Below are 26,029 nucleotides of genomic sequence, written 5' to 3' on the forward strand. Positions count from 1 at the left end.
ATCCTTCAAACTTCCACTTACTTGCAGCATTCATACTGGTGAACTATCAGCTATCTACAAGTCCCTTTTCAGCATCATGACGCCAGGCCAACATATAGCAATTTTCACAGATTCACTATCATCGATTCAGTCGATATCCAACTGCTACTCTAATAATCCACTAATACAAAAAATTCATGAACGATGTCATATACTCAAAACCAACAAAGACTTAAGACATCTCTACGACCATAATTTGGATACCATCCCATGTAGTCATAGAAGGAAATGGAGCTGCAGACCAATCCGCGAAACAGACACGATCCTCGGACCTTCCCATCACAAATTTTCAGATGCACTCAGACCTAAAGGCGACAATTAAGTTGAAATCCCTTCAAGAGTGGCAAACCAAATGGAATAGCAGCAATAACAAGCTACATGCAATTCAATCTGAAATCGATTCTCCAATAAAAATCAGTCTCAATAGAAAAGACCAAATAGTTATGAGGAGATTAAGATATAACATACCAAGCTGACACACGGCTACTTGATGTCATCAAATGTACCTCCTATGTGCGAGTACTGTTGTGACACCTTTTTAAGTGTAGAACACCTTCTATCTCGATGTCCACATTATGGTGAACTCCGTCATCGAATAGGACTAAAAGATAATCTAAGAGACAATCTCACCTCGAAAACTCAAATCGAAGCATCAATTCAATTTCTAAAAGATTGTCAACTGTACAATAAATTTGATTGTTATCATTTTAGTTCAATGTTTCCTTTGTTGTGAATATTTCATGAACTGTATTATTTGTTATGCCCATAGGCTAAGTACATTGTACCTTGTGTCAATGGCCTAGCTGCTGAGACACGTTAATTTAAATGAAAAAATAATAATAATATTGAAATAAAAACCTAACTTGAATCGGTTTTTAATGAATTACTGTGCTATAAGAATGGAACCTCTTCTGTGGATTATTTTCAGCCTTCTGAACACCAGATCTTATCAGGAAGCTATAGTACTCCAATTCCCATTCAGCGGAGTTGATGTTATAATGCCAGGTGTTACGCAGGTATTCTCTCAGTTTCAGGAACTAAAGTGGTTTAACGTACACGTACGTACTATTCCAACTTTTCTGTATCTCAAGGAGTACTTCTTAATATTTTCAATCCCAAGAGAGGTTTCTGTTGTTCCAATCCCACGGGAGGTGCGAGAATCCCGACACAATTCTCGCCGATAAATTAAATTCTAAGGGCCAGTTGCACCATTTGCCTAATCGGTGATTAAAAATTTAAACATCGATTACGTTCTGATTTCTCTTGCACCATCTGTCAAATGACGTTTAATGTGGCCTAATCACCGATTACACTAAACAGGAAAATTTGGAAGTTCATTTTCCCGATTAGTTTTGAACAGGGTTTAGCGCATAGACCTAATATCAATTTGATATAATGTCTATTGTTCTGCGCAACTCAAAACGTCAAAACATATGACTTATTACATAACCATAAAAATTATGTCTTCATGGACATAACCTGATGGTGTCACATTATATATTTCTGTGTTTGGTTTTGTGAGGAATTTCAAAATTGAAATATGGATTCTGATTCAGATCGTGAATTATCATTCAATGACAATTTATAATAATAATTTGTGATTTATTTTAACTTTGTCACCACAAGAACAGAGAACATTATACTAAAAAATTGAAATTCCTGATTTTTCTATGATCACCGTCGATATTTTGAAATGTTGCCAAATATATCTCATGTTTAGCTAAACATCGATTATTATCAAACGGTGCAATCGGTAGAAATTATAATCATCGATTAGTACTAAACATTGATTAGGTAAACAGCGTTTATTTTTTTAATGGTGCAATTGGCCCTAAATCTCAAATCAAACTAGTAATGGCGGAAAGCCAAAACAAGTTACGTATATTGCCTGAAGTCCCGATAATTATTGAAAATCTTTCAGAAAATTCTCTAGATACGCGCATCCGCATCCCGACCAATGGCATACGATGAATTGACAAATTACCGCGTCTTTGAAAGTTCCAGTAGCGTAACATGAATTGAAGCGTGCAAAATCGTTGCATCCTCTTTGAGAAGGATGGTAGTTATCTAGGATGTATTATTGAAGAACAATCTACGATTTAATTCAATCTTTACAAGGTGGTTCAAATTCAATGTTTAGTAAAGAGATCACCATGACTACAGCAGTTAGAGTAGAAGAAATTACACTTGTTCAAGTCCTCTTTTCAAGAAATAACAGTCACTAAAAACAGCATGTCGATATTCTCTTTCATTTTCGACTTTGAACAGAATTTGAAAATTTCCCTGTCTCGTTATTCGCAATATCAGAAACAGACATTAATAAACTCAATGCACTGTTTTTATTGCCAAAGAACTAAATATTACGCAAAAAAAAACGTTTGGAACCATTTGCATAAAGCTTGTCCCAAAAAAAAAACTCAATGTATGGGTAACATACGAGTTAACGTAAAAAACTCATGGACCGAATTTCCATCGGCGAATCACTGCTGATTCGCAACAAAATCTACCCGGTTGGTGATGAAAAGTGGATCACTTACGACAACGTAAAGCGAAAACGGTCATGGTCAAAACATGGTGAAAAAATTCGAAGAAAATCTCCTTGATCATTATTTGCAAAATATGCGAGAGTTTTTTCGATGTCCTCTGTCCCGAAGAAATAGGTAGTTTCAAAGGATTATTACTCTCTAATTCTATGACATATCTATTCATTGTAGCATACCTATAATTGATTCAATAGATCTCTGGCCTTCTAGGTTTTCCACTCCAATTTTACCAACAATTCGGAACAAATCGGAAAAGGCTCCAAAGTGCCTATTTGAGACGACGTGCATTTTAGTGCCTATTTAGCACGAACTATGTCGTCTTTTATATAGACATATAGATAGATCATCGTGCTTTTAACCAATTCAGGATGAAATCAAAATCCTTTGATAAAATTGACAAGGTGATTTTAAGTTGAAAAAGGCGATTTCATATAAAATTATTATTATTATTATAAAGTACAAATGAGTTGAGACAAATCTATATAACTCAATTGAAATGATTCCTGAAAGAAATAAAAGAGGCTCCTTCAAATAAAATTCAAATAAATAAGGCAAAGCAGGGTGGCGAAATTTTATTTTTCCGGGGCGCCAAATGCCTGTGTATATACCCAAAAAAATTTGTACGTTACCAGTATCGACGGCCACGTCGGAAAGAACTTATTCTACCTACAAGAGATTGGGAGATTGACTGGGCTTACTCTGTTGAATATTTACTATGATTTTAAATTCGATATTGAGAATGTATTAGATGAAACATCTAAAAGAAAACTGAATATTTTAAATTATTAATTTTTATTATCTGCAGTATTTATTTCGACGCCAGTTCATTCTCCGAATGATAGAATCAATATTTCATATCTAATTTTTCATGCCATGTAAAACATACTGCCAACCGCCTGCTGTCGCCTTCATTCGATGTTCAGATATGAAGTCAGCCTCATTCATAGTTGAGTATACTACAAACATTCAAGGTCTATTGTATTGTGTGTTGCAGACGTATTCAGGCGCAGCATGACCATTTAGATAGGGAGTACCGAGAATGTGCACTAGGAGCGCTGCTATCTGCTAACACAAGGGGATCTGGAAAGGTGAGCAGTTTTCCTTTTTTATTTAGATAATTATTCAGTTATATTGTTCAATCATAGACACATAGGCCAATAATAACATACATATTATAGGTCTATGCATAGACATTATAATAACAGGAACTGGCCCTCATGTAATTTCTATTCGCAACGCTTTGCGGACTATCAAAGAGGGAGAGGTGTTGTGAGGGATGGAATAATTAATGCCAAAACATAGAAATTGGCTATGGGAATAACAAAATTAAAATTTTTTTTCAAAGAGGTTTTGAGCTAAATGAATCACATTTAGGAACTGTATGAGATAGATTTTCATGATATCTAAAATTTCTTTCAGAAGAAGGCAAATTTCATTGAGATAATATTTTTTACTTTCTATTCCAGAGTTTTCAGAAAGTTAAGTATATGAATAATATTAATTGTAAGGTGAAATTTGATTTCAGGGTTAATACTTAATATATTTATTGTTTATTAAGGATGTTTTTTTATATATTTTACAGGCTTGAAAAAGGGCACTGCCCGAAACGTTGCCTCATATGACAATTCTATAAAACAATAAATATATCAAGTTTTAACCCTGAAATCAAATTCCACCTTACAATTAAAAGTGAACAGGGTAAATAATAAAGCAATAAATAATATTAATTTATATTCCAAATTATGCAGCTACTAAGTGTAACTGAACTTTAGCGAATTCAAAATTTATGATAAATAAAAACTGTTGCAAAAGAATATTTATAATATTTTTGAAATTTTACATCTGTTGTATTTTGTATTTAGAAAAAATCGCCCGAATATTTTTAAGGAGCAGACTGAGAAAGATAGTGAGTATTATTGGGGATTTGAGTGGTATACCTTCAAGGGAGGACATTTCAGTTTTACGTTTCAAAAGTATACATATCTTCCTTTTTTCTGGCGTTGTAAAAAAAGTACCCACTGCAAATTTCATACAAGGGTTTATTAGGTATTTTATCATCTAATAAAAATGTAAATGAAACACAGCACTCTCAAGTTAACTGGTGGGTCCTCAACGAGGTCTTCCAGTTTTTACTTGTTTAATGCCGTGAGAAACCTGAATATTCGCAGACCATTGAGATAAATCAACAAATATTCGAGATATTACCATAATTTATGTGTCAAGTGATCGGTGAATCCTCAAGGTTAATTCCAATTGTGCTCAATTGATATAAGTCATGTGAGAATGTATACAGACGTGTTATCAAGTGGAATTTCTAGGTAGGATCATTTACATTGGTATAGATTATAATAGTTATATATTTCTAGGAAAAAGGTATCTTACATATCTAGGAAAAAAACTGTTTTCGAATCAAATAAATGTAGGTTCTTCCTATAATGAATCATTGAAGTGATTTAAGGAAAAATTTTGTATCCCTTTGAAATTTTCATAGTTCACGTTTTGGAATCTGTCGAAGTAGAATCCAAAAACCAAATGAGAAAACTTAAAATTTTATATTTCTTCTAATAGTTGAATTTAATAGTACAGATCATAATTTTCTCAAAATATCTCAACTGGTGTGATTGAATCGTATACCTACTTATCATTCTACAAGATTTTAGCCCTTGGATATTTCTTAAAATTCAAATAAAAATTCGAAAATTTATAATTCTGCAACTATCATTATTTATTCACTATCATCGATCGAATGAAACGAAAAAACCGCTCCATGGATTCAATTGAAATTCTCAGGGATTTTTGTGGTGATATTGAGCTGTAAAACGCACAGTCAACATTGATGGTTTTTTTGATATTTCCAATTCAGCGCTTGATTATCCAAAAAGCCTCCAAAAGCCCTTTTTTTATCAACTTTTCAAATTAATGTAGAGAACGAAAAAAATTTTCTTCCGAAAATACCATAGCTACTTCTAGTAGAGAATTCATTCAAGATTTCAAAAAATCCTCTAAATTTTCTGTACAAACATTGATTGGTGAGATATTGATGGTTAAAGACAAAAAGGTCCTTTTCAATTCAAAGTTCGATATTTCAGAGAGAAATGCTCGTATCGAAATTTAAAAAAAAAGATATTGAAGCTGAATGAACAAGTTATCTCATCCATATAGTGGTTAAAAATTTACAATTCTGTAGGCCAAAAATAAAAACTGAAAAAATTTCGCAGAAATTTTAGACACTGTATTCATTAGGATTGGGCGATACACGTTGCTTGAAAAATTTTGTCATCATGAGACCTCTAAACTTTAAACTTCAAAAAGCTTCTTTTCAAATTGAGATACGACCATTGTTATGGAAAATACAGCCATTTGAAAAACCGGTTAAAATTTCGAATTTTATTTTGATCCTTTAATTTATTCCTCAAGTGTATATTAGTAGTATATTATACAGGGTGTTTCATTGGTAAATGAAAAAAAAAAGTGAATAAGGGGTCATCAAGGTGGTTCTGATATATCCCATCTATTGGGACTGACTGTCTTGCTGACCGATATACAGAGTGAATATACAAGTGAACCACAGACTACAGTTTCTTTATATTTGGCACACATCTTTCTTATCTAAAGCTTAAATGAATCACTTAAAAAATCACAAGAAAAATCCAGATTTGGATTAACAAAAATATAGGTATCACAGTGACTGCGATAATTAATAATTAAATCAAGACGTACCTGAGAAAAGCACGTGGATAAGACCATCCAATCTCAACAGCCGAAGTGATCGATGAATAGGTATACTAAAAAAAACCAGAAGAACTGATTTCGTAATTTGGATTTCGCGATACTATTGTACTATTTTCTAAGGATACAGGTAAACTGTTCGAGTCAATTTGTATGGAATATGTGTCTATTTTCACTGTGAACTAATTCACGACGGAAAATTACTTGAAAATTAAAAGATACCAAAGTTTCACTTTTGAATTTTTTATTCTGAGAGAGGTCGAGATGGTATAAAAGAACTTTCTAATTTTTTTTAAAATCGTTTCATTTTTTAGTGAACATTCCATAGTTTTTTGACGTTAATCCTTAAAATGGTTCATTTGGATAATTTATCGGGTAAGGCTCCGGTCACTCTGCTTTACAAGAAGATATTCCATACACACCCACACAAATTTGAATAAACTTAGGAAGAATAATGATTACCATGATTATTGCACGAGATATGGAAATGAGCTCTATATACCTTCTCATAAATTGACAGTTTGTGAAAATGACCCAGCATACATGGGAATATTAATGTACAATAAACTACCAGATGACCTAAAAAATCATCATCAGAATATGCATACTTTCAAGAAAGCCGTGAAGTTGTTACTTTTAAAAAAAGGATATTATACTGTTAAGGAATTTTTAGATGATGAATTTCTTCAAAATAATGGAGGAATGTTGTTTATTGTTGTTTATTTTGACTTATCCTATATTGTATTATACAATCGCTGGATCGATAAATTTAATTACCTATTACTTATTACCCCTCATTCTTTCGAATCATAACAATAAATCTCCTATATACGATATTATACAACAGTTCTGTAATCTTCAATAGACTCATGAATGAAGAGCGCTCAAAGGCTCAAAAGCCTCTAGGTCAGGTCATCGAATTTTTGTATGGAATGTTTTATGTTTAGAGCTTACTAAAAATTGGTGGTTTTCGAGAAATTCTAACTTCTACCTCCTACCCGAAATAAATGACTCACGTCAACAATTCCCCAAAGAAAAGAAAAATGTCCTAAGATTTTTTTTTCTGAATTCTATTTTTATTATTATTTATTTTCCCGATTTAGGGTCAAATTAATATCATGCGGCATCGACAGCATATTAATACCTTCAAGTATTTGACATACTCGTAGTAGATTAAATATTTATCTTTTCTGATAATTCCTATTCAATGTTGAATGTTTTTCAAGATAAAATAAATATTTAACTTTAATCATATCGAAATGCAAATGAATGAGTTAGTACAACTGTCGAACGAAAAGTCCTACAAACTTGAAAATTTTAAGGTAGGTTCGGATGTTAAATATACCGCAGTCAAGTTCGTTATTATCAGAGATTCGACTAAGGGTTTCATGAATTTGGATGCCCGTTTGAAATGTCCTTTTCGTGTTTAATTCAAAACTAAAACTTCGATCGGAATACAATGGTGTTTTTAGATGTAAAATAACAATCTCCAAGCTCCATACAAAATTTAATGTCGAAAACGTAACGAAAACAAGAGAAAATACAGAAGAACACCGAAAAGAAATATATTTTCGGAAATATTGTAATATGTGTTTTTTTTCGAGGTACCTATATAACTTTAAGGTGGCATTACTGTTCAAGATGGCTTCATGAGCTGGTGGAATCATTGGTCCGTACTTCTTCAAAAACGATGATGGCCAGAATGTTACAGTCAATGGTGATCGGTATAGAGCCATGATTACTAACTTTTTCATTCCTTAATTGAACAACCATGATGTCCAGGAGCTGTGGTTCCAACAAGACGGCACAACATGTCACACAGTTTGTATTGAAAGACACATTTGGTAACCGCCTAATTTCACGTTTTGGACCTGTGAATTGGCCTCCAAGATCTTGTGATTTAACACCGCTAGACTACTTTCTGTGGGGCTATGTAAAGCCATTGGTCTATGCGGATAAGCCACAAACCTTGATCATTTGGAAGACAACATTCGCCGTATTATTGCCGATATACGGCCATAAATGTTGGAAAAATTCATCGAAAATTGGACGTCCAGATTGGACTACATCCGAGCCAGCCGTGGCGGTCATATGCCAGAAATCATATTTAAAATGTAATGCCACAAGATTATCTTGCGGATAAATAAAATTCATGTCAACCGAATAATCCATCGTTGTTTTATTGCAATTTAAAGTTCTATAGCTCTAAAAAAACAGCCTTTATAATAACTCAATATTTCTGTGATCATAAAACCAATAACCGAAATTCGAGCTGGTCACATCTTTAAAACCATGGAATAATTGAAAACGAATACCTAATATTTTCGTGACGACAGATAAAAATTTTGATTGTAACTATATAGGCTATATATATAATAATAATTGCAAGATTCGTGCAAAATTTCCTGTTGTTTGCATCATCATAACCATAAATAATTCAAGTTGAATGTCGAAAAAAATTACCCAATATTTCCGTAACAAGGGATTCGATTAGGTTGAAATTTGATTTGAATTTGAAAAATAATTAATCGAACTTATCATAAGAACCCTAATACAAATAAATAATCAATACTGCAATACTAATCTTTGAGAACACAGAACTATGGAGTTTATGGTTTAGAAAGACTGGATTTCAAATTTCCTTCGAAATGTTATAAATTATAGAAGCTACAATTTTACGGATAAAATTTGCTAAACAATTATGAATAGGGTATAGGTATAAAATACGTATTCAATAACGTTGCTCTAGTATAGGGTGTCCCAAATTCGATGCCTACTGAAAGCATCTCGAGAACTATAAGTCTTAGAGAAAAAATTTTCAAGAACCCCCGATCTCTTTTTTCGAAATAAAAGATATCAGAGAGCCGATCATAGATATCTTGTTTCGTTCTCGAGTTACTGGGCATTTCTGAAAAATAACTGTTTGAATCATTCCGCTATATCTTGCTTTCTGTTAGAGATATTCAGGAAATTCTAAAACGTTTTTTCAGTTATTTTAATAATTTATATGATAGTTATAACAGATCAAAGAAATTAATTACTGTTTCAGAGATATAGAGAAGGGATGGTGTTGATTGAATGGGACATCCTATATTTTCGAAAGCAGTTTTTTTTTTTTTTTTTGATTTGTCAAAAAACACTCTGTTTTCGGTTTTTCAAATCTGTCATCGATTTCGAAGATATTGAGTATTCTGACTTTTTTATGGGACACCTAATATAGGTACAAATAATAGTATTCATTTCGATTTCTAATTCATTTTGTGTCTATTGTATAATTGTAATCAAGTTATATACAGGGTGTCCCATTTAATTAGATATGTATTATCGTTTCAAAGATAAAGTGGAGAGTTGGTGTTTTTTGAATGGGACACACTATATCTGAGTTGAATAAAATTGTACAATGGATACAAAATAAATAAAATCTTGAACAAAATAAAAAATATTTATGCATAAGGGGTCCCATCAAAAAAATTAAATCGAAAACCCAATATCTTTGAAACGAGTGACATTTTTGAAAAAGCGATAATGCGAAGCTTTTCGACAAATCTAATGTTGAAAAATTGCGTTGAAAAGTTTAGGGTGTCCCATTCAAGAAACAAAAAGTTTCCTCCATATCTCCAAAACGGTAATTGATTTCTTTGATCAAAACTATTATATGACGAGGAAATCTCTAAAAGCTCCGGACTTCTTGATCAGAAATACGAAGAATTTTAATTGCGTCACGATCATCCGGTTGTAAAATACTTTGATAAGGCCATATTTGGAATATACGTCAAGAATTTGGATCCCATTGGAAGCCACACATATTGATTTCATAGTTGAATTTTTTTTACAAAGAAGACGACAACAGGTTATGATAGGTATATCTTCATTATATCTCAAATAAAAATGAGTATAAGGTAGATCAGTTAATTATATCAGATTTTCTGTACCAAAGATTAATTGAAGAAATTCGAATACAATTTTTAGTGTACATCCAAAGAGTATAGGTCCATTCAAAAAAATTATGATAGTAACTAGGGAAATACTTGATGAGGTCCGAACAGATTTGTTCAAAACAAGTCTCCACAACATAAGGGCTGTGCTATAGATTTATGTTCCTGATCTTTCATACTGTTATATTTTTGTTTTGTTTTCTCATCCCTTTTTTATTTTTCTGTAGTTCACACTTTACATATGATTACTGTGAGAATAAATCTAAAGTCAAATATAGGACCTAGGGCCAGAAGGAAATAATACACCATTGTGAAAAATTTGCGAGGTGATAAAATCCGTTCAGTTAAAAAGTATTGTTCAATTATCTTCGGCGGCTAATTCATTCAATGGTTTAAAAATATCCTGTTACGTAACACGCCTTTTTGCTCCGATCATCTTCCGCATGCTCCTCTGTTCTAAAAGAATGCGTCTACATAAAGAATGCACCTAAGTGCAATCAGCTATATCCGTGTCGTTGCCCTGTTCCCTTCAGAACCGCTGGCGCTGCAAGTTCTACACCCTTTCAAAACATATCGAACCGGAGACGCTTGGCGCCGCCATGCGTCTTTTGGCCAAACCCGATCCGCGAGAGGGAATCGACCCACTACAATAACAACGTGTTGTTCCCGAAGTGCAAGTGTCGCCCCTTTGACATGATGTGACATGTTGTTCATTAAACAACAAACTCGTGATATGTTCTTGTTTTCCTCAGTGAAATAAACCATTCCCGCTGTATTTGTACAACTTGAAACGACAAATGTGTGATGTAAAGTGCGAAAGATAGCGTACACCTCCCCAATTCTAACACCGAAACCCAGTTTTTCAATATGCAAGATGTCAACAAAGTGGATAAACCCAAATTCAGTGGCCCAAAACCGACCATACCCTCCAAACCGAGATATGTGCCTCCTGTTAACCTCAAAACTCAGAAATTGCAGACCCAGACTGTGATTTCGGGAATTCAAAGGCTGCCCAACCCAACGAATGTTCCAGATGTCGGTAAACCTCCTATCAAGACAACGTCTCAAGAAACCTTTTACTCAACATACAAAGAAAGTTTTTTAGTGCAAGAAAATGTTCCTACCTCCAATCCTAACATAATGACTTACACAAGATGCGATGATTTTTCTTCCTACAAAGAGAAATCTACCAGTTTATCAGAATCTACTAAAGTAATAAAGGAAGAACACAAACAAAAAGCTCCAAGTTCTCCCAGCACGGTATGCTGTAGTATTCTCCCAAACGCTGCAGGAGACTGTTGTGGAACCCTGAACCTCAATAAAAAAGAAGTGAAATGCGGAGAGTTAATGACTAAAGTAGATTCTTTGGACTCAAATTCTTCTGATTCCGGTGGCTTTAAGGACTTCGTCCAACCTTCATTTCCCAGTATTGCTTTAACCCCCGATGTCCGAAGGTGTGACCTCAGGGCAACACACGAGAGAAAAGCTTCTCAACCTGAAATTCTAGAGAAGAAAATTACTGAAAGGAGGAATCAAACTCACCAACGGCAAACCTCCCAGCCTGACTTGACATATCATGAACCACGACAGTCATGCGCACAAAATAAACCAACTGTTGTTCCTTCAGCACAAGCTTTAGCTCTCTTCCTACCATCAGCTGATCAAAAGTTGATGAGGGGTTTCTCTTTTCAAGAACCAGATAGTACAAGCGTTACCAGGCGACTCTCTCAATCTTTCCTCTACCCAGATCGAAAAACTAACGAAAAGACACAACCTCTAACAAAACCGCATATAACAGCTCACGTTAACTTCCAGCAATCATCCAAAAAATTAGAAGAATTGTTTTCGCAAAGATTAGAAAGGGATAAGGCACTGAAGAAAGGTGGAACTTGCCTAGTTGAAAATGAAAACAAACGAGATATCGAGGAAAAATTACAAGTCCAGAAACAATTTCAGCAAAAACTCCAAGCCGATATTCAACAAACTGTGAAACATATTCAAGAGATCCAGAATACTGAATTGAGGTTGCCGCAAAATAGGAAATGGTCTGAGGTAAGCAAATAACTTCAAATATTTCATTTTTCAACATAAAAAATATACAAAAATTAAGAAATATAAGAATATAGGGTGTCACAACGAAAATTTGACCCTCCCCCTGAACTCAGAAATGAAAAATTTTCGAAAATTTAATAAAACTTCTGTGTTGAAAACTGAAAACTACTGCTATTGAAATAGCAGAATTGAGACATTTACTGATGAATAATCAGTAATCTATGAAAACTTTGGCACGAGCATCTAATCTAGCGTTCATCGAATTGTGAAAGCTCATAAATTTCACCCTTAAAAGATAAGGCTGGTGCAACAGTTGAATGTAGATGAACAATTTAGTGAGTTACTGAATAATAATCCACACCGACTCTACAATACAACCTTGTCTGACAAGTGTGCCTCTGTGTTGAATGGAGAAGTCAATAGACATAATTGTCGGTACTGCCTCATTCATTCATAGGGTAGAGACAAACAAATTCCCCAAGAATTAAATATTTGGGTAGGAATATTAGGAAACCATATTGTTGGACCAATTTTTATTTGAATTTATTAGACGATATCATTTATCCGAAGATTACTGACATTCTGGGAAAAAAAAGACAACCTAGAAAATGAACTCACTTTTCAGCAGGATGGTGTAACGCCCACATTTCGATATCCGGATTCGACAATTTTGAACAGATCTGGTGTATTTGAATTTATTGGGTTTCTGTTTGAGTTACCCTTTTAATAGTGTTCACTATCAAATTGCTTCAAAAAATCACGGAATTTGAAAATTTCAACTATGATGTTCAGAGAACAAGAAAAGTTTTCCAACTAAAACACATCTTCCATTTCTATCCTAAAAAAAACAAAATTTGGGATTACTGTCAGCCTCAGGTGTTTTTTCGGAACAATGTCGTCATAGGAATTCTTTCTCCCTAATATAGAACTTGAACATTATTTTTGGATCCTTCAAAACTTTGAGGTTCTTGAGTTTAGAACATTTAACTGTTTGTTTAACATCACCTTTTGACGGTAGGTTCAATAATCAATTCCACATTATTTCGTGAATAGTGAACAAACTCTATCATGATGTAAGTTGACCTGTATTTTTTTTAATTTTCAAAAATTTTTCGTTTCTGAGTTTTGGGGGAGATCAAATTTGTCATGAGCTACTCTGTATAATAATAATACGACTGGAATGTTGAAGCAGTATTTTATTTCTCTAATTCTGTGGCAACTCCCTTCATTCTGGCATACCTTGAAGAACAAAATCGTGTGGAATATTTCAGTTTCACAAAGATTTCATGCTTATGTTTTATTATTATATGTTGGTACTTGGAACTCTCCTGTCACGCATTTTCCTATTATTAGCGAAACAAAAAAATTTTCCAATTTAATCGAAATGTACAATTTTTCCTGAGAAGTGAGTGAAATTCCACTATTGAATTAAATTTTTGGCTATAATTTTCGATGAGTTGAATGACGTGCGGGACATTAAAATCGACTGATCCCCATTGAAAATTTTCTGCTCTTTTCGAATATTTCCATCAAATTCCAATATTCCACTACACAGGGTCTTGTCTTGTCTTGTCTTGTCTTGTCTTGGCTTGTGGAAAGTTACATATTTCCCTAATACAAACCTGATTTTTTTTAATTAGTTTAAGGAGTAATCGATGGGCCTAATGGAGTAAATTGTGCGTTTCAAATATCAATCGAATACTGAGTGGTTCAAAAGTTATAAGGAATTAAAAGTATTGGTGAATTCATAAACCACCCTCTATCTCGGATATGGGGAAGATTCTCGGGAAGATTAGACCTATCATATAGGTTTTTTGGACTCGTCTAGGGTAGCTCTGCGTTAACATTGGATGCCGTGAAAACTTCTTCAAAAAAAAGTAAAATTGATGCAGGCGAATCTTCAAGTATGAACAACAGCTTACACTTCGACAGGTGAAAATCAATCTCAAGAAGTTTCGCCACTGATTCATTTTCATACTCGAGTGAGCCAATGCCATTTTTCCAAACTATCCTCTTGTTTTCCGCAAATATTGACATTTGAATCGATTTTCCTGAATTTCAGATCATATAATCTATACCTTGTCATTTTCCAATGGCTAATATTTCATTTCTATTCAGCAACTTTTTTCAACTATTTTCAAAAATCATTTTGATTCCAGAAGATTCAATTTTTCTGACAGATGATAAATTACGTCTCAGATTTGGTAGGGACATTTGGAACATTTTCTATACTTGCAGTCATTTCCTTTTCATTCACTTGAAGAAGCCAAAATATGACCGATTTTGGTTGCTTTCAACTATTCCTCTGATTTTTCTGCAGAAATATTCATGAGATTCTCCCAAGATTTAACTGTGGACAGATATTTATCGTCATTGATTGTTCCTGATCAACTATTAAAAGATTTTACATAATACCTTCTTCAAATGCCTCTTCTGAAGAAATCATAAAACTCACTGCATTATTCTTTGTTTCTTCTGATTCTGTATCATCATCCTGATTTTTTGTATCCTTTACGTGCACACTGTTGACAATTGTAGTTAAACTTCCCGTTTGCACTGCTGAAAGCTACTCTAGTACTCAGAGATTCTTCCTGATACTGCCCCAAGTATTTAATTTTTTATTTCTTCATCTAGCAATATTTATAGAAATATTTCATTAATTTCAATAAAAAATTTGTATATTCAAGTACAAATCATGTATAGTCGTCCAGAAGACTCATTTCAATACTTGTCACTACGTGACTCATTTTTGAATTTTGAACCTGCGGAAGATGAATAATGCCTTCTGCACTTGTATTATAAAAAATATATTGCATGAATATATGAATTACACGTCAGTACCTACATCAAAGTTGATTGAGGACTTACTACGTCTACATGAATCTCCCATCTTGAATTATTTTTTCAAGTCATGAGCGCATTTTTTTTAGCACTTGATTTCTGATTTTTCCTTTGGTTTTATTTACTAAGGTATGTTATGAAATTGACAAAAATATTCAAGAATAAAATTGTAGTTTACATTTCATCGTCCATATCAGGTGAATGGATTGTGCATGATCGGAAATATTAGACCAAATACAGAACTCTGAAGAATTATAAACTTTGCAACTCTCTCATCAGATCTTTTTCCAATCATTTCAATTAATTTTTGTCTCTTTTTTCTTCAGTAAGACTGAAATTTTCCTTCAATTCGTGAGATCCTAATTTTTCTAACGATAAATAATAATAATAATGATAATAATAGCTCTTTATTTCCAAATCATGAGATACAAGCAGAACAAGTACAAATGAAGAGAAATAATGTAAAAATAACATTTACCTACCCCTCAACAGCAGATATCTTCTATACTATATGGCTTTAAATTTAACAATAAACTGAATATATTTTTCTTAAACGGGTTATAATCATTTATTTCTTTGACTTCATTGGGTAGTCTATTGAATTCCAGAGCCAAAATCTCAGAGTGAGAGGTTGTTGTTCTCAAATGACTCGGTAATTATTCTTATGAACTCAAAAATTGCTGTATGTACTGATTTTCCCTTAAGGTATCTGTATTGATTTTCTGATATTATTTCATTCTTCAAAAGAAACTCTATCACCCGACTACAGAAGGCCGTTTCAATTTCAAATATCTTTGATAACGGTGGTATATGCTAATTGGTCTATAATTACCATACTCATTTTATTCTCTTTTTTATAAATTGGCTTGACAATTGCCATTCTTAATTTGTCTGAAAAGATTCCCTGTTTCAAAGAATTATTCACCATGGTCTGTAGTGGTACTAAGATTCCATCTGCAGTGTATTCAATTATGCTGTTCGATATAGAGACTATAGAGAAATAAATGTATACCTATACCTAATGATTTTTCAATACGTATATACATGGTGTAGGTATACAGGATGTTTCATTGATGAACGGAAATACTTGAACAGTGAATAGACGACACCGAGGTGATTCAACATATAATCCATTCATAAGGTCTGACTGCCTAGCAGGGTGATTCTTGCAATTTGCTAATTTCTTTCAAAGATCAAAACAAGCGAACCACTCTGTATATTTTCTTTATATTCAGCACATATCTTTCTTCTTTAAGGCTTGAATAATTCACTTAATAATCACAAGAAAAATCCAGGTCCGGATTAACAAAAAATTATGAAACGATTGTATCCTTGGAACAACGAAATTTTGAAAATATAGGTATCACAGTGACTTCGATAACTAATAATAAAACCAAGACGACAAGGATTGAATCCTTGAAACAACACCCTGATGTATATCGAAATTTCGAAAGTTTTCTTGTGGTAACTTGATGATAAATGTATCTACCTACCTATTTTGCAGAATTGAGAGCACCCTGTATAAGTGCAAAAGATAGGATCTGTTATCTAGGTTACCAATCAGAGCGAATAACGTTACGCCCCGATTAATAACATTCATACTTCCCAGTTAGTCTACAAATATGTTTCGTACTAATTTTCTTGAAATCACTGTGGGTAACGGATTGTTTAATTGAATTTTGAATTTGAGGGGATACTTCTCGCTCATTAAAAAATGGATGATGACAAAAAAACAAATAGAACTTTCTTATTTTCAATTGAATTCCTAAAAAACAAAAAGAATGTAACATATCTGAAATCAGAAATTCTCAGTTCTTACATCGTGAAATCCAGGGTCAACGCCGAACAATTTGGCGCCCCTGCAAAATGAAATTTCGCCGCCCTGCTTTGCCTTATTTATCTGAATTTTCTTTGAAGGCGCCTCTGATGTTATTCCTTTCAGGCATCTTTTCAATTTCATATGAAATCGTCTTTGTCAATTTAAAATCACCTTGTCAAATTTATCGAAGGATTTTGTCGATTTCATCAAAAAACGTCCTGAATTTTTCAAAAGTACGATGCTCTATATGTCTATAGTAAAAAGACAATGTAGTTTGAAAATTCAGTTGAGAGCGCCTATTTGATTTGAAAAAAAATTGGCTCCAGGAAATATCAATATGTTACAACTAAGACAACATTTTTGTGTCAACAAGTATGTCTTGTTTTATCAACTGACTTAGCGCTCCTACAATTTGGCGCTCCGGCAATATGTCTAGTTTGCCGGTCCTGGTGAAATTTGTTAATGATAGAAATAATAGTATATTCTAAAACAAGTTGCAGAATGGGCTTCTATTCTAACACGAATGCGAAATTCGAAAACAAGCGACGAAGGAGCGAATTTGAACGCAAAAGTGTTGGAATTGCCTTCTACAACGAGTATTAGACGATATTTTCTCTATTTCAGTCAAGTTCTATGAAATATTGTCGAAATTCAATGAAAAGTACAGATTATGTATCCTAGTGACTTTTGTATTGTATTCTTGGCAGTTGATGTGACTGTTACGAAAATTGACAGATTACGGAATTTCAATTTGAATCGTACTTTTCCAATTTTGAAATGATTTATAATTACGCATTGAATTCGTGAATTATGTCTGACGGAATCGATTTAACACCAACAGAATTGAGAGCATTGGCGAATAATTTTGAAAATCATTTCACTGTATCCAAATTATATTATATTGACAATTATTGACGTTTGTTGAAATTTGAAAGGATTGGAAGTCAGTATAGGCAACCACAAAAAGAAAAATATATCTGAAAACGATGATGTAATGAGTTCATTACAGCACTGTTTTTACAACTGTAATGAACTCATGACGATACTGAAATAGAGAAAACTAATTATTATTCTAATTCATATCCCGCGGTATGATATTCGTTATGATATTTATGCATATTATTTTGTGGATTAAAGTAAATTATTTGATGAGTTGTATTTTTCGTTGAACTTTAACATAAGTTTTTGTCCATGTTTGAACTCACTGATGACGAATTCGTGGTCAAATTTAATTTTGTCCGGCCGTATAAATACGATAGCTTTTGCGAGGAAAAGCATTCTTCTTCAGGTTCCGCTTCTAAGAAGATTGGAAATCATACTGGCATTTATTGAATTTGTTTCAAGTCTAGGAACTTGAAATTTTCATGGTAAGTTCGGACTAGTTCCAAAAATATATGGCTATTCAAAATTTTGTTTGTCTGATAAATATGAAATTATGAATTAAATGTGAATTTAAACTTTGCATTCAGATGTAGAATAACAGTTTCAAGCTTCATGTAAAATTCATATTGATCACCTCACCAGAACCAGAGAAGATTGAAAAAGAATATCGAGAAAGGAACTCAATATTTCAATGACAACGAAGGTATCTCACCGAGTTGAGTTTTTCTTGTGTAAATAACAATTTCAAGCCTCATACAGAATTTGGTGTTTATTGTAGCAAAATAATCAGAGAAAATTCAATCAGAATACCTCATGAGGGCTTCTGATGAATGAAATAGCCGACAACAATCACATAATATTGAAAATCTCCTACATACCTAAATACAATTCAGACACACAATTTTATATCAATCTAAACCAATTGAAAAGCCAAAACCAGTCTAAAGGCCGTGCAAGACCTGTACTTATACAATTCACCTGACGGCCTGGAATGCAAAACTTGAAAGAATTTATTAAAAACTAAATACATTACCTACATGTGAATCAAAAAATTGAACCATTTTGCTGCTACTTATCTTATCGCATATTATATCATTCAAAATCAACGTAATGAGTAGAGAATTGCCGAATATAGAACTTTCTATTTCTACATCTTCAGACTTGAAGCCAAGAGATGTTGATACTATATTCAACTTTACAATGAATATATTTTCAAGAAAATTGCTACCGAAAGAAAGGCCAAAGATATCTTACCAAGTGAACTTACGAAATTCAGTGTACATAGTAACTACTTATTATTATTATTTAGAAAAAAATATTTTATTCATCAGTTCGATAGAAACCCTCCACAAACATCATTATGAAGTGCCTGCAGCCTGAACTTAATAAGATTGTAAAAGAATTTGTATTCTTTCAGAGTAATCGCAGTCAGCCAGCCATTGGTTTAAAACACACTCCGAAATCAAGGGTAAGTGTCTTTGTTTCTCTTATTCACAATCTTCTGCAGCATGCATTAAATCGAAGTTCCATTTGAACGGTCACCGTTGAAAGTTTTAAAAATCACATTAAAAATTGAAATCTCCTGATCGGAAGGATTCGGCGTGCTACGAACCGGTTTCGGGCGTCCTCGGCTTGTTTGGTTAATGGCGGCGATGCTGAGGTGAACATACACATGCCTTGCCTTGACAGAAGTATAAGCAAGTGTGTAGAGCGTAGATCTCCTGATGAGTCATAATTGTGTCGAGACGTCTATTCGATTCGATTGTATCCACGAAATGTAAACTTCGTAGTATCTTATAACCATTCAATTCATAATTGACATAAGATTGTTTGTGGATCCCGATTATAATATACTTAAAACTTATTCTATTGTTTTGTGTTTACCTGAGTGAAACGGTTGGAAACTATGAGATTCCTTATGTTTGTGGTCAATTGTAATTTGTGTATCCTGTGATTGGTGCAGTGATTATTTGTGTCATTGGACCTCTAAAACAGGTATATTTCTTAATTGTTTTTGTCTTACCTGAAGCAATCCTGTCCTTCATCCTGATTCGCGAGTCTGTTGTACACTTTGACGGCTTTAAAATGCTTTTTGACGAGTGAAAAGGGAAATTGAATGTAGAATATGTTTTTTAGACCATTATATAGTTTTGTATACATTGATGCCCGGCGTATAAAAGAAATCCATAAAGATCAACCAATAACAAATTCTAGTAACCTAATCAAATAGGTCTCCCTAATCCAATTAAATGAAAATTGACTCCAATGGAATACATTAAGTACCCCAATACCTAGGTATTTCTAACTATCGCAGGTATTATATAAAGGTGATAATCGAAATGGACATTATCGAGGGCATTATAATCTGTGAGGTAATTAGGTGGGTACCTACCTTCTCGGAGCAGTAATGATCTTTCTTACCTGAAATGAGTTTGGTTTTAAATGTTGTTAGATGGACAACATCCACTGAGCCCTCAAGTGAGCCAATTTTCTATATTTCCGAAACCTATAATTTTTAGTGGACAGAATAATTAAAGAAAGAACAAGAGTACGTGAGAGGGTACCTTAATTTAATTAAAAACACGATTAGAACATATCACTGGTATCCATTAATTTATGGTGAATGATATGTAAAATAATTCAATCCGCCCTTAATTGTTATTCATTGAAACTGAAAGATTTCCTAATTTGATTTAAATAGTAAACTAGAATAAAATCTTCGATGAAATTAGTTTAGGGTTAAAGTTATAGATGAATGCAATTCTTGGAAAATGATGTTCTAATTGGAATTATTATTATACACTTGAAATGTAGTAATATTCTACTCTACATATTACCTGTCTTTCTGAAAATATCTTCCAAACTCTACATTGTTCTTATTTATATAAGTACCTATGTAAGATGTTTTCACTTCAATGTTGCTCTTTCAAGGATATTCGAAACCTTATGAACTTCAGAAAAGCGCCTTCTGAATGAAGGTACGGCATCAGAAACATAGAAACTAAAGGGTTATTACCGAGGTTATTACATATAATATGGATGCTTTCATTAAAAAATTCAAAAATGACGCGAAACAGATATCAAACCGAAGACGATATGATTCCGCCAAGAAAAACAAGATTAAATCATTATTAATGATTGAGGGTCCAGTCAAACTGGTCCCAATAAACCACAGAATTTAATTCCAGTCTTCTCTTGTTTTGTAGAAGACTACATGATAAGCAGTTGTTAGCTGAGCTCTCACTAAGCCTTTGTTGTGGCCCTCCTGTTGCTTACACTTCAAATAGTTAATTCAATTACATCGAATATAAATTTTAACTGTGTATTGTGTATTGGTCTTGTGGTGCCTAAATTAATCTTAATTCACTATAAAATGAAAACCAAATGACATTACAATAGCTGTTTCCCATCATTAGTAATATTTTTCATTTTATTGTCATTCCGAAGGAAGAAAAAATGAGATTGCTCATTTCAGGCATCAATTGTGATGAGCGCAAGATCTATGTACATACTGCAAATGACATAGAACATCTGATGAATACCCGATCAATTGATGAGGTTCTATAAACCGGAAAAGTTTGGTAATGCTTTGTGTACAGTTAGCTCTGGAGTTATTGCAACTGGCTATTATTAATTCCCTTGTTTCCTGTATGAATTAGGGTCAGAACACTGTGGTCGGACATTCATTGATGATTGAAATATATCAGATGGTCAGCTTGATTCAAAATAACGATACAAATGGAACTCAAGATGTAAATATCAATAAGATGATGGTAATCTGAATCTCATACAGAAATTTATCTTTTTTGACATCATATTCAGTCAGAATATGCCGATTCCAGTTCGGTAATTAACAACTGAGTAGATTATGAAATTTCGTATCAGTGTCATCTAAACGAAACAAAATTACCAATAACTACTAGAATTTTTATATGTAATTCTTTTTATCTAAGATCATATAAATACTGAGTAACATGGTCTTAATCCTATAAGACTTACTGTATAATTTTCATGAAAAATTCATGAAATTTTATGATCGATGAGACTCTTTAATATTTGTGAGCGGAAAAAAACCTTGTAATTCGCTTTACGCATGCATATACATGCGGAAAGTGAATAGATTAGATTAATTAGATTAATCCTAGAATAATCAATATCAAGATCAATATAACAACCACTATGCACTAAATTTTTGATGATTACTTACTTTCAGATAGCATTTTTGAAAAATGTTCATAGAACATTTTTTACAGTGATAACTAGAAATTTTAGTATTCAATTATGACACAATATACTATATTACCAAAGTGTCAAAACAATTTCAATAAGCGGTACTGTAACACCCGCATCAGGTACTACCAATTTTTTTCGGATTCAATACAATCGATAAATGAAAGAGCAATGTGAAACGACCCTCATTGTCACCTCTGTCTTGTTCAGCAGTTCGCTGAACCAAACGGTATTCGAAGTTTGGATCGTTCAGGACGAAACTCTTGAGTTAATGCCCGTTGTGCAGATGTACCATAAGAGGCGAGTTGAGAATGCATCCAACCTGTAAAAATTCTATCAGAACATTTTTTGTTCTGAAAGTGGCATTGATTTAGAACGGGAAGATTGAACAGCTTAGGCCGCAACTTGTGGTTCTAGCGAACCGTTTCGCTTGACTTCAAAGAAGTAATAACTCCTTGTGTGAAAATGGCGCGGGTCATTAGCACACAACACTTTCTCGTGTCTATCGCTAACCAATCTCGAACATGACACGTGTTTGCAATGCAGACAAATTGTAGTTGGGAGACGCCGAATAGAAGATATTCGCTGCGGTCTTGTTTCCTTCATTTCGGAACATTGTCGCCCTCGAGTGATTCGATTGCGTAATTGTCGCACGACAACAAGTCAAAACAAAGCCTCGTACCATATCATGCAGAATGATTGAAAGATAATTTACTAATCACAGATTGGGGATGAGTTCCTCAAAGAAATTACGAAACATCAATAACGTCGATGAATAACCTGATAGTGATTTTTACGTGTTGGAATTGAGGGTGAATTGCACGGAATTACATGGAATTTGACGAAATAACATGTAATTTAACTGGATTATAAGATAATTGAAAAAGACTCCAATGAAATCGAATGGAATTTTATATGAACTCAAAACTCAATGGAATTGAACGGTATTGTGGAATAATCGAATGGACTTTAACCTCCCCAGAATGCTGTTTTGGCCGTAGTTGAGAAAAATTGAAGAACCCCACAATTTTCAATAGTTAATTTTCAGAAGAAAGCGCAACAATGGGCCTTATACTGTAACTCGAATAGAAATTAACGAATCGAATCGTAATCTGAAAAATCGAAATGTTTCACTTCTAACGTGTCCAACTTTGGTATTCTGTATACAATTCTTCTTCTTTTGCAAAATATAATTCGTAATTGATATCCATAGTAATTTTAATTGAGTAACAGAATACGAATTCTAAACGATTCCGATACATTTCTATTCGATCCATACCATTTCTATTCGATTTGTTACAGTTACAGAATAGGGCTGAATAATTAGGAAACTGAAGCAAAAAATCAAAATTCAAAGCCTTCTGTTGGCTATTGAAAAAAGGTGATGAAGGTGAATAAGCACGGATAGACTCAAGAGATTTATTCAAAAATAAAATATGGTAGTTGTACAAATGGAAAAAGTCTGGAGGTAATCTGAAAAACAAAAGAAATAATTTTCTGATAATGGTCTATCCGAAGAAATAATATTGTAATTGGATGACAATTCGAAGTACCTACCCTCTTACCTACCCATTGATGAAAATGACAATGAATCCGAAGTGGATAAGGTAATGATCTCGGTAATGATAAAAATAAAAGAATTTCGAAAAGAATATTATGCGATAGCTTATGAAGATGAGTGGTATATTGGAAAAGTTCTTGAGAAAAATGACAATTCCTATACCTAATGTGGAATATTTGAAGCAAATTGGAAATCAGCAGTTCGATTTCATTTAAGTTACAAAACGTTTAATGTAATTTCAATATTTTTGGGGCAGTAAGTACTAGGATTATTGAGTTTTTTCTATCAGAGTCCGAAATCTATCATTTCTACAGGTTTTAGAGAAATGTCCTTATTGACATATTTCAGTCAAATAAATTCAATTTTAACTTTGAATTGCACACAATTTCGAAAGAGTAGCAAACGGAAGAGTTCATATTTTATATGACTTTTTCTAAATACGGTTATGTTTTTATTCCATTCTTGATAATATTTGATGTTATCTGTAAAGTTTTTGAATTTTATAGCTTTCAATTCAACTCTCTTCCATTGTAAACCCTCAGCACCTCTCTACTGAGCGTTGCAATACGCTACGTAAATATTGGGCTTTCTATTTATATGTTAAGCTCAATCTTTCGTTCGAAGCCTGAAAATGTTAGTCTGTATCGAGGTCTATTGCTACATTCAAAAACTCAACACCGTCGGTTTTGTGGTAGATAACGAAAAAATTAGATATTTTTTTTCGATCATCTCATGTTCTGTCATGAAATTTCGCATGGGGCCTATAATTGATATATTAAATCACATTTATTCCGTTCGAATCTGCAGTTTTGAATTTATGAGGACAAATAAATTTCAAACAGCTATATTTACGGAACCCCTTACCGAATTTTGTCCATAAACAAACCCAACCGCCACAGATCCGAACCTACAAACCATTCGAGAGTTTTCGTGTTTACGGACGGCCAGATTCTATTTGCAGTACGAATTTGTCATCAATGACTCAAAACTCAAAGGTACAGACATTGTGACGAAATGATATGTTCAGAGAACGGCTGCTCAAAAAAATACATGAAGCCTTATATTCGAACCGATTGAACTCATTCCTAAACGGGAAAAACCAGCGTGCGATACACTTATTCATTACGTCAAGCTTTCTGAGTTCTGACGTAAGTGAAGTCACCACTGGAACCGACGAAGTACTACGTACGTATTGATGTGTTAAGACAAAAAATGTTTCTCCAACGTAACCACACTTTCATTTACAGTTTCCTTGAGTAAAAAACAATCATTCACGCTACAAAATAGTCTCAACGGAACGTGGTTGTCAACTCTGGTTTCTTTGACGTCCAAATCGAGATTGAAGCGCTTTCTCAAGAAAACATATCGACTTCCAAGCATGCAATGAAGTTTAAATATGTTTTTTAACGAGCAGGTCACTAACCTTTACTTTCATTTGCATAATAAAGAAAGCTCAGAAACAACAAGAATGTTATTCCATTTCTTGCATTCTTAGAAAATGGAAATGATCATGGCGCTGAGATTCATTTATATTCTGATCCTTATTACTAGTTTGCACTTACATTTGAAGACTGTTCCTTTTTTCACGATTAGTTTATAGTTATCTTTCTTTGAATAATCTACCTATCACTTTGTGAAACAAAGTTCAAAAATTTAGTTGCTCGTTCAATAAAGCTATTCATTGGGTACCTTATATTTTTCTGTTTATCGATGTTTTATTTATCGACAGCCCGTGGATACTTTTCTCGAGTGTATAAGCAATCATTCCGATCATAAACACAGATAAAACAGTCAAAACTGCAGCAAGTTTATGGTTTGTTCCAAATAGATGACTCATTTTATTTCTTTATTCGGTGTTACGTTCCTTTATATCATATAGAAATATTAACAATTTTGTTCAGTCAGAAATGACATTTTACGTTCTAAGTATCTAATTATTTGGAGAACATTTCTTAGTTTGCAAGTAGCTGCATAAAATCGACTTGATTTTTAAAATAAAACTTGATTTGAACGTTAGCAGATATTCATCATCGATGGGTTCTTTATGCAATTTTAGAAACTTAATGGTTAATGCAGAAAAAAGAATATGTAATCAGTTCCATAACGGAGATATTTACAGTTCAGTATCAGAGCATAGTATCAAAATTTGGAACATTATTCTTGTATACAATATCATATAATTATTACTGTTGCAACTTGAATGAATCTGTTCTTGCGAATGGTGTTATTATCATTTTTATTTCCAATCTTTTTTTATCCACTTGAAATTTTCACAGTTTTCACGTAAAACATTATTACTTCACAACCAAATTATCTTTATATTTAAGCATTATTTGGTGGATTACTCAGTGAATTACGACATTGAATTGTTAACGGAGTATGTCAAAATCGAGGTCAA

General features: G+C 33.2%; 1 protein-coding gene across 4 annotated transcripts in view; it reads left to right on the forward strand.

The window, feature by feature from the left end:
- LOC123673707 (ras-GEF domain-containing family member 1B-like) overlaps positions 1 to 26,029 on the forward strand; it is a 200,457-nt gene that overhangs the window by 104,189 nt on the left and 70,239 nt on the right. For 2 of the 4 annotated variants that reach the window (XM_045608332.1, XM_045608331.1), the window contains exons 4-5: positions 3,577 to 3,670; positions 19,258 to 19,308. In XM_045608332.1, the coding sequence (XP_045464288.1) occupies positions 3,577 to 3,670; positions 19,258 to 19,308 (145 nt within the window). Of the gene's footprint in view, positions 1 to 3,576; positions 3,671 to 10,946; positions 12,299 to 19,257; positions 19,309 to 19,513; positions 19,836 to 26,029 lie in introns of those variants that run through there. The other 2 variants (XM_045608329.1, XM_045608330.1) reach the window with 2 other exon arrangements.

Source organism: Harmonia axyridis, chromosome 2, assembly GCF_914767665.1.
Source record: "Harmonia axyridis chromosome 2, icHarAxyr1.1, whole genome shotgun sequence".
Taxonomy (NCBI): Eukaryota; Metazoa; Arthropoda; class Insecta; order Coleoptera; family Coccinellidae; genus Harmonia; species Harmonia axyridis.